A 10,533-nucleotide genomic window follows, 5' to 3' on the forward strand; every position below is an offset into this window, starting at 1 on the left:
TTTTTTTGAATGTTGAAGGACAAGTAAGAGCGCAAATGTTGAATGTACAATGATTTTTTACAGGGATAGTCTTTGATGTTAGCAACCCGCTTAGAAGATGCATTTGTTTCACGATCCGACGTGTTTCCATGGATGTGCATAAGGCCAATATCTTTTACAACCCACTTAGAAGATGCATCTGTTTCACGATCCGACGTGTTTCCATGGATGTGGAAAAGGCCAATATCTTTTACCTTTTTTCTTTTTTTTTTTAAAACGAGGTATTCGGTTTCACTTATAAGGCCGGAGAGTACTTCGGGCTACCACCAAAGTGGGTACCAACTAGAGGCCCAACCAAGAATCCACCAACTAATCCCCGGATCGGTGCAATATCTTTTACTTTTGACAAGATGATATCATGAAGCTCGCCACGCATACAGTATCTTGTGGCTCTCCCATGTTTTCTCCGTTTCGTTACTTGAATCATCTGTCTGTTTAAAAGTTCTTCCTGATATCCTTCCACCATATCCTCTGGAGCCCTTTCAGGTGAATGCTTTACAAATTACAAACCCTTCTGCTGCTCTGCAAGCCATAGACGCTGTAACCTTCTCACTGGAATTTCGTATCCTTTTGGAAAAAGCCCAAATTAAAGCAGAGAAACCATTAGGGTAGATCGTTGTAACTTAAGGCCAAGACTCGTGAGAACTGGACTTCATTTCCCTCAAGCTGCCAACTTGGGTGCTCAAGAACTTTCAACCATTCTTCATAGCTCGCACTTTTGGTCGACAGAAGACCTCCAAGCAACGCAATTGCCAAGGGTAAGTCCTTGCATCTATTTATAATTTTCCTTTTGAGCTTGAATATTTTCGAATCAAAGGACTGAACATTATCTGGTAAGCGCAGCTTTTCGAGGAACATATTCCATGTCTCCTCATATTCAAGCGGCTTGAGCTGATAAGGCAATCGCATTGGATCTGCAAACCTAGCTATGAATTGGTCGCAGGATTAATTTTAGGTTACACTAACCCTTTTCTTCTCTTCTCTTTCAGCCATCCGCCTCTCCCTTTCTCCCTCTCGCTCGCTTCCTCCCTGCCCAGAAAATTCCTCCGGCGACAGCCCAGAAAATCCCCTCCGGCGACAGCCCAGAAGCCCGCTCTCCCTCCCTCGCACCTGTCTCTCTCACTCCGGCAACTCGAGAAGAAAATTGTTGGCTGGGCGTCGGCAAAGGATCTCAAAAATCTCCACCTCCGGGAAGGCTCTCTCTCTCCTCCACCGGCGGTACGTGGTCCTCTCTCCTCCACTGGTTGGTTCTTAAGTTAATTTTGTGGCTTTCTTTTGGTTAATTTTTCTGTTATTTGGCTTGGAAATTTGGTTAAGAATCTGTAAAGTTGATTTTTTTAACTTTTTTTTTTCCTTCATAGATTGGCTGTCTGTTTGGCTTGGAAACTTGGAAATTCTTGTTATTTTGCTTTGATTTTAATGTTTGTGTCGTACTGGCAAGTTTTGAAGGTTGTACTTATCAAAAAAAAAAGTTTGAAGGTTGTACCCCCCTCTTTCTCTCTGCTGCTGCTTAACTCTTTAATTAAATTCTTGAGAAAAATATAAAAAAACAAATTAACAGCGGTTTGCAGTAGAGCCTCACAATGTATGATGATTGGATTCTAAATGAATATTTTCATGCTTGGCTTGACTCAATACAGGTGCTCTCATTGCTTAGTTTGTGGCTTAATTGTTACTTGTTCAAAAGAAAGGACAGACTATTTTAATTGTTGCTTCTGTTAAACTTGGTTTTGCTAGTTAATTTGAGGCCAATTATGGTTTTAGCGGGCCACTAGTGAATGATCCCTTCTCGGTTCACCTTTTACTAGAAACATTGTCTTTTGAATTTTATACAAAAAGGGTCTGAAAATACCCGTTCAAACTGGGAGAACGGCTTGCTTTGCTGTAGTTATGGCAAGAAAGTGACGTTATTTGGATGCATGCATGGTGCAGAAGATGATACTATTTTGGATATTAATCATATTGTAACATTAAAGACATATTTTGAAGTTTAAGTTGGATTTAAGTTTCCCTTTTCTTGGCAAGTCGGCATTGAGGCAGATTTAGGTCTTAAGTTGATGGTTATATGATTAATTGGTGTGTAAAGCATAATCCAATCATAACCTTAGGCTACGTTTGGTACATTGGAATATTGATTCCTTGGGAATAGGATGACTATTACTAGGAATACAAGAAGCTAGAATGAAATAACCATTCCTATTATTTCATATGACGACAACACACAAATGACCAAATTTTCTCACTAGAATTGAATCGAATTTCCAATACTCTAGCTCTAAAAATTATTTCCCAAAAAATTTGTTTTTGGACCAAAAAAAAAAAAAAACTTCATCCCATGGGTGGCCAGCCACCCTAACATATCCTGTTATTTTCTACCTTATCTTGAATATTATGACAGGATTAGTGTTGGAGTCATTATCGCCATTTAGTTAGTTCAGTTTCATTCTGACCAATTTTACTATCTTGCACTCAAAGGCAAAGGGCCTTCTTTTGTCGTATTCATATATTTTAATGGTGGCTTTGAGCAGCTCCTACTAAGAGTAAACATCTTTATCATGTCTAGATGGCTTTACAAGAAAAAATTAGATAAATTCAACAAAATTAATCGTGAGAATCATAATTTATGAATAAATAACAGTATACCCATAATCTCTGAACTTATATTTGAAGATCTTTTGGTGCAATTTAGAGATTTTACTCATTCTGTAATTTGAAATGTTTTGTGCTTATTTTCATATTTTTGAGATATATAGGGCTGTTTCATGCTATCCGTCCTGAACTAGTAGACTCAAGGCACAATCCCAGCCCTAGTATTTGGTTTTCTTGTAACAGATAGAAGGAACTCATTTTTTATATTATTGATAAAATCTTCTATTTTATGCAGAAATGAAGGAAGAAGAAGTGAATCGATGCCAGATTCAAGAGTGGTACCCAAAATTTAAATCTGTCTCCATTAGAACCCAAATTCACGAACTTCCTGAATCGTTTATTCAATACCTTCTTGACGATTCTGGTCCCTTCCTTTTACCAGTTTCTATTTATAATGATGATGCCCTACCCAATAGAATTCATAACCCTGAAGAGGAGGAAGATTATCAAGTATCAGAAAGATCTGGAGATGAGTCAGAACAATCTTCGCCACCCCCATCTTTCCCAGAACTTGAATTGAAAATTAAGGAATCAATTGAATCCCTTGGTGGTGCAGTCTTCCCTAAGTTGAATTGGAGTTCTCCGAAAGATTCTGCTTGGATTAGCACTACTGGGAGCCTCCGATGCGCTACATTTAGCGAGATTGCACTCTTGCTACGGTCATCTGAATCGTTGATCCATGATTTATGTCATGCATATGATTCATGCAGTGACAAGTCCTCATCAAGACCACAGAATTTCTTCCTTGCGCTCCGCAAGTGGTACCCATCTCTTAGGCCAGAGATGGAATTTCGTTGTTTTGTACGGGGTCAAAACCTAGTTGGAATTTCCCAACGTGAGGTGACTACTTTTTATCCTATTCTTCTTGAGAAGAAAATTGATCTTGAGCGGTTGATTCAGCAATTTTACGAGGATGATGTGAGGCTGAAATTTGAATCGGAAAATTACACATTTGATGTTTATGTTACAAAGGATGAGCGGATTAAGGTGTTAGATTTCAACCCTTGGGGTGCATTTACATTGCCGCTGTTGTTTGATTGGGAGGAGTTAGAGCAGAACACTGGGGAAGAAGGCAATAATGTGGACTTCAGAATTGTGGAGAGCCAGTGTGCTGTTAGGCCTGGTTTGAAGACAGCAGTGCCGTATGATTACTTGGACACTAGCACTGGAAGTGGCTGGGATCAATTTCTGAGGAATGCTGATATGGAGTTGCAGCGGCAGACCAGGTCTTCTGAAGCAGGTGCTTGAGGTTTTGATTGTCTTGATTCATGAGACTAGTGTTGTAGTTTCACAGGTGATTTCATAAATACTCACTTTCATGGGCAGACAGACTATACTTGTAATCAGGATTCTTTGTTTTGTGTGTAGTAGCTCAAAATACAGGATTCTGCATCTGCAATCATAATAACATAATGATCATGAATCTGATTTTGGTGCAACTTCCATTCTTGTTTTTTCTATTATGGATTCATGGTTGTTGCTGAAACGGTGTTTTAGAATCTATTTAGCTGATCTGCTTACATTTGAATGAAATCACAAACTTAACACTCAATGCACACCATACACAAATGAACAAAGTTTAGCTCATCTGCTTGCAGAAAATGATCCGCTAATAGCATTTATGAGGCACATTCCCAGTGTAGCATTGGTGAGTTTTTAGCCATTGACATGTAACACCTAGCTAGAGCACGAATACTTTCATATAACATATGTGAGACACGTGGCTTTAAATCAAGGATTAGTATCAAAAGGCTTTGTTGTTTTTGTCTGTTATTACAATTGAAATATGCTTATATCAACAAGGGTCCAGCCGTCCAGTTCTGGTCCATTTAGGAAATTTTTATTTAGTATTTTGATAATTTGATTTGTTTATGGTTTCCTTTTAAGGGTTTCTTAGTTATTTTCACTCTAATAAGTAATGTTAAAAGTCCTCATTGTGTCTCAAAAATGATGTGGCTTTTAAGATGATTTGAAATGTACATGCCAATTAAAAATCAAGATGCTTACAACTATTAGAAAAGCTAATTTTAATCCAAAAAAAAAAAAAAAATCTCCTCGGGAGCAAATGTCAAATTACTACAAAATAGCAGCCTAGAAGCTAAATTAGTTTATTTTGGATGAATACAAATCATTTCATCGGAGATAACAAAATCAAATTGACAAGGGGACAATGACCATCCTCGAAATTGTGTAGCTAGCTATTCCATGTCTGAAATTGTGTCCATCAAATTTCCCTGCCAACACTTTAGGGAGAATTTTATTTACTGTCTCTCATTTTTTATTATTTTTGCAATTATATCCTTAAACTTTAAAAAAAATGTTAATTTAGTGTATTTATTTGTAATTTTTTTTTTTTCACCCATCAATTAAGATTTTCTGTTAAATCACTTTCAAAATTTCGAAAATACCCATTTGTATATTCAAAAAAATTTCAAAATTCCAACGTTAGTATTTTTGCAAATTCCGTTAAATCCTAACTAACTCCTTGCAATTAGCCATAGAGAGAGAGATGGTTAATTGTACAAGCAACAAGTTACATAAAATTATAGAAAAAGTTCTTAAACAACAAGCACATACATAATATTCGTGAAAGTTTTATACATATTTAAATACATTTTTCGTATCTTATTTCTTTTATATGATTATTTGATTTCTTCTTTTTAAAAAAAAAACTCCTACTGCTGCATCATAAAAATTCACCTTAAATAGAAAAATCAAACACAAATAGGAATACTAATCCGATTGGGATACTTATTCAAAAAACAAAAACGAATACTAATCCGTTTGTGAAAAGCCGTCTTCCTATCCCTTTATATACTTACTTTTTTTTCTTTTTCCATTTTTAATAATGAATAATTCTGTATACTCGCCGCTCTTTCTCTCAAAAATCAAACACCCTCCTACAACCTGCAGTCTTTCTCTCTAAAAGCCATGGGAAACTATTTTCCGGATGAAATCATATTCGAAATTCTCATGAGACTAGCCGTGAAATCCCTTGTGAGATTCATTTGCGTCAACAAAGCATGGTGCTCCATCATCAGTAACCCTAACTTTGCTTCCGCTCACGTCGCCCACACAAACCGTTCCCATAATAATAACACCGATCAACCCACTCTCCTTCTAGCGGTTTCCTGTGAGGCTTTGGAATATGCCAATCACCGCCGCAAATTTACTACCACCGTCATCACCCCGTGTCTTGGCAAACGAGTAATAGATGGACAAGACCAGTCAACCAAATCATTCGATCTACACGAACAGTTGAAATTCTCATACAAAAGCTTGAAGCATTTTGAGTTGGTCGGTTCCTGCAATGGCTTAGTATTAATAAAGCGTTACATCGACACCCTTCTTTTGTGGAACCCATTGCTGGGAAAATCTGTACCCCTTCCTAAACCCGATAATATTGGATACGAGGAGCATCAGATGCGTTCTACCGGTTGGGGATTTGGGTTTGATTCACAGACGTACGATTACAAAGTGGTGAAAATTGTTTTGTTAGAAAACAATGGCGGTGAAAAACTTGATTCTGTGGTTCAGGTTTTCTCACTCGCTACGGGGGATTGGAAAAGCTTTAGAGTTGGTGCTCCTGCGTGCAGTTTAAGTTACCGTGGTCTGGCACCTACAATCGGCTGTGCGCCAATCCAAAGGTTAATTCACCGTCGTCCGCAACCTTTCATCAATGGAGCCATCCATTGGCTTGCTTCAGCCAGGAGCAGCAAACCTGCTAGTTATGGTTACCGACATTTGGTGTTGTCATTTGATATAAGTAATGAGATATTTCGTGAGATAATGCTTCCGGAAAAAGTAGCTTATCTTTTCCCACCTCTCCTGTCTATCTCAGTATACGGAAAATCACTTGCGGTGTGTTGTTCCTCATCAGATTCTTTTCAACATTCTTTGTGGGTGATGAAAGAATATGGTGAAGTAGAGTCATGGACCCAAGTTTTAATAGGACCAAACATACCAAAACCATTGGGTTTTACCACGGGCGGCGAGGTAGTATGGAAAACAGGAAGTGGGATTGCTTTATATGATCCAAAGAAGCCAAAAATTATGAATCATAGCGTTGAGGGAAGGTATTGTTTTGCTGGTTCTTATATGGAGAGCCTTGTTTTACTCGATCCAACAAAACGAGAGAGCAAGAAGGGGAATAGAAGAGCAACGAAGCAAAAGATAGTGATTGACTACTTGGAAACTACCATAAAGAGAGTGATCAAGAAGAGGAAAGGCAGAATATGAACTCTGCTTAAGCATTAATTAATTAGTTTCTGTGTATACAATTTCTTTATTTCAGATTGTATTGATTCTCCGTTTCTTATGAATGCTTGCTATTTGCTACATTTTTTTTTTATCAATATTGAGTGCTTAATTGGTATATATGGTGATGTTTCGTTACATATAGTGAAATGTGTACAATTTCTTTATTTTAGATAATTAATACTCATATTTTCACCATCTCCCTCCCCTCGGATGTTTTCTTTATTTTATATCTGAAACTCACACAGAGTTGTACGTATGTGTTATCAGTGTTCTTAATTATCAGATTTGTCATTTGCGTCTCACATGGGAAAAGTATAAAGAGAGTGAATGGTCACTACCAAAAAAAAAAAAAAAAAAAAAAAAAACCCTCTTCAAGGCATTCTGTAATGAAAACTTTCGTGTCAAAATTTTTATTGTGTATTGGTATAATATTGAATATGATGTTTAATTTATTATCACTTAGCTCCCGTAACCAATTTTGTTTCTAAAAAGAAAACAAATTTACTCAAAATACATGATCCACGCCATATGCCAGGAAGTATAAAGTCGATCTTATCTTCCTAGCACACCTTCTTTCCCAGCAGGGACGGATCGAGCCAAAGATTGTAATAGGGATGGGCCACAATAATTATATACGAAATTGATTTATAAAATCAAATTTTAAGCCGAAAAAGTAATACAACAATAATCTAATATCTAATATCTTATCTTATCTAACCTAATCTTATAGAGATATGTTAGAATATAATAAAAATTTTATATTTTACCCATAAAAGTTCATGTGGTAAGATGCCACATCATCTTCTTTTTGTTTTGTCTTTTTCTCTCCAAAAAAATATAATGTGACATCTTGCCATATGAATTTTTATAGGCAAAATATGAAATTTTCTTAATTTTTATATATATATATATATATATATAGGAGTTTGAACTTTTGACAAGTGATGTTACATATGTATGCCACATGTCTCTTTTCTCTTTTCAAAATAAATCACATGCATAATCGTTTCCACAATTTCACCCAGTGCAAACTTTCAATTTCAAAACAACAAAATATCTTTTTAGATTTCCTATAAGTTTTCTGGTGTAATCTTCTGTTTGACTTCAAATTCTGCGGATAATTTTGGATGTGTGTCAATATCTGTTGTAATATTCTGTTTGAATTCAAAATCTGGGGATAAACATGGGATTATTTTATCTGTTTCTTTGTGTTTAAATTCTCAATATTCTTTCTTTAAAAGCTACAACTATCGTTTTTTTTTCTTCCACAAAATGAGTAAGCTAATTCGAATCGGGTATCAAAATTCTTTGTTTTTGTTCACAAAATTCATGCATTCTTAGTAATTCATATGCAGTTTTCTGTTTACTTTTCCAATTCCTTAATCACGTTGATTACCGTTAGCCAAAAAAAAGAAGTTATTTTATATTCTGAAATTCCAATAATAAAATTGGTTGAATAACTTGAAATTGAAAAGATTTTGATTGTTTCTATTTGGTGGGGGCTTAGACATTTAAAAATTAATTCAAAATTCAATTTTTTTTTTTTTTTTTTTTTTTTTTGTTGGGAATGTGACATCGTATTAGTGAAAATATTATGAAGTTTTATTTTGAAAAATTAAAAATGCATCTTTTCAGTTATGTTAAGATTTCGGAAGAGTTTTTCGTTGTGATGAATAACGATGTGCATCAATATCTTTGTAATTTTCTGTTTGAATTCAAAATCTGGGGATAATCTTTCAGTTATGCCTAGAATTCAAAATCTAGGGATAAACATGGAATTTTTTTTTTCTCAGTTTTTTTTTTGGATTTTACATATTATACTAGGAAGAGTTAACAAATCAAGAGTTGACGCGTGTGGGGGACATGCGCTGACTCGTGAGACCTGATATCCGCGCTCTGCCACCTCCCACCACCTAGGCTGGTCTTCTGGATCCATCACCGGCGCGTGGCCCTATGCGACTATGCCACTTCCGCTTCTGGTGTTGCTGTTTTTTGGACTTGTAATTATTATTCTGCTTTTTATTATGTATTTTTATTATTTGTTGTTGTGTTGCTGTTTGATTAACCCGAATCGGTTGGGCTTCAGACTATGTGTCTGTGTTGGGAGTCTTTTTTCTACTTGTTTGATTTCCTTTTAGTTCATTAAGGTGTTAGTGGTCTGTCTGGATTGAGTTTTGAAAAATAATCCGAACCAATTGGGCCTCAGACTCTTTGTTTGCGAAGGGACCCCTCTTCCCATGGTTCATTTTCTTAATCTTCACGGTTTCCTTGGAAACTTAAGTGTATAGGGATATTCTTACCTTTATCCATCAATGAGCGCTAGAGCTTTCATCGGCAGCATTCACTATTGACTTTCACCTTCACTATTGACTTTCACCTTTTTGATTTCCTTCCAATTCACTGAGTTGCTAGTAGTATGTCTGTTTTGGGGTTTTTGGCTTAGCCTTTTCTTTTCTTGCTTTCTGTTTTTTTATTTACGTTGTAATTTCTTTTGAATGAAGTTTTTTTTTAAAAAAAAAAAAAAAAAAATTCAAGACAAATGGCATAAAAAACAAGTACCATTAATTTGAAGCATCAAACAAGAGCAAGATTCAAGCACAATAAAATGTCCTCTGAGTTTAAGTATAGTGGGATACCTTGTTAAGTAGCTGAACATTTGATGCTTCAGTTGCCATAATCTGCACACCAAGAAAGTATTGAATACACATCCATCTTCTTCACACCAGATACCCTGTGCCGGAGCACTCTTAATAGTTCTAGTGCAGAGTTCAGGATGAACAGATGAAGTTTCAGTCATGACAACTTGTACACTTGGTGTATCCACATCATGTTTCAATTTTTCTTTTAGAAGAGATGCTAGGTGAGCTTTTGATGAGGTAGTTAATGAGCACATTACAAATAGATGGTTCTCAGGAAGACCCAATGGGTTTTTGCAGAGTGAACAAGAAATCTGTGATCTTTTCTCCATAACAGGAATAGAAGGCACACATGAAGCAACATAGTCGTTCTCTGAGCGTGATGGAGAAACATTTGACTTGTTGGATTTCTGCTCTACACAATTAGACTCGAAACCAAATTCAATTATGCGAGTTGCATCTCTGTTGGCAATTGAGCTTCTCGTTAAACTAGTACAAGCAGGAGATTTAGCACGGGGGACATCAGATTGTTCATCTTGTGTAAAATTGTATACACAACGGATAAAATTGTATGAACTATGTTAACATGATCCAGCCAAAACAGGGAAGAAATTAAAACAGATCACGTAACACAATGCTCCCTTGACTTAAATATGTTCTGTTTGTTTTTTTCGCTTAGTTCCAATTACCACTTTCTGGTTCTTTTATTTAATTTATTCCCGTTTAAAGGGTAGCGGGAGACCTTTAACCTATACTGCAGAGACTAGTTTCCTGCTCCACTGCCCATATCTTATAAGCGGTGAAACTCAAAATTTTGATCCAGAAACTTCAGAAGGAAGCAGCTAACAAACCATTTTACCAGAAGACCAATGGGGGCAGTCCAATTATCTAGAACACACTAATAGTTAACAAAATGATGAACAATGGAATTCCAGAGTTACCTCAATTC

The 10,533-nt window shown here is 36.2% G+C and overlaps 2 protein-coding genes across 4 annotated transcripts in view; both read left to right on the forward strand.

The window, feature by feature from the left end:
* Positions 1-10,533, forward strand: part of LOC132189124 (disease resistance RPP8-like protein 3) — a 19,299-nt gene that overhangs the window by 4,216 nt on the left and 4,550 nt on the right. The window lies entirely within an intron of this gene.
* LOC132189127 (uncharacterized) lies at positions 374-4,194 on the forward strand. 3 transcript variants are annotated; one of them, XM_059603662.1, is made up of 4 exons: positions 639-797; positions 883-938; positions 1,029-1,282; positions 2,924-4,194. In XM_059603662.1, the coding sequence occupies exon 4, from the start codon at positions 2,926-2,928 to the stop codon at positions 3,934-3,936; it is 1,011 nt and encodes a 336-aa protein (XP_059459645.1). In that variant the 5' UTR covers positions 639-797; positions 883-938; positions 1,029-1,282; positions 2,924-2,925; the 3' UTR covers positions 3,937-4,194. The 3 variants fall into 3 exon arrangements, with proteins under 3 accessions (XP_059459644.1, XP_059459643.1, XP_059459645.1); XM_059603661.1 differs by lacking the exon at positions 883-938 and having other exon boundaries at positions 374-797; XM_059603660.1 differs by lacking the exon at positions 883-938 and having other exon boundaries at positions 374-797; positions 1,029-1,257; positions 2,924-4,193.

The sequence above is a fragment of the Corylus avellana genome, chromosome ca8 (assembly GCF_901000735.1).
Source record: "Corylus avellana chromosome ca8, CavTom2PMs-1.0".
Taxonomy (NCBI): domain Eukaryota; kingdom Viridiplantae; phylum Streptophyta; class Magnoliopsida; order Fagales; family Betulaceae; genus Corylus; species Corylus avellana.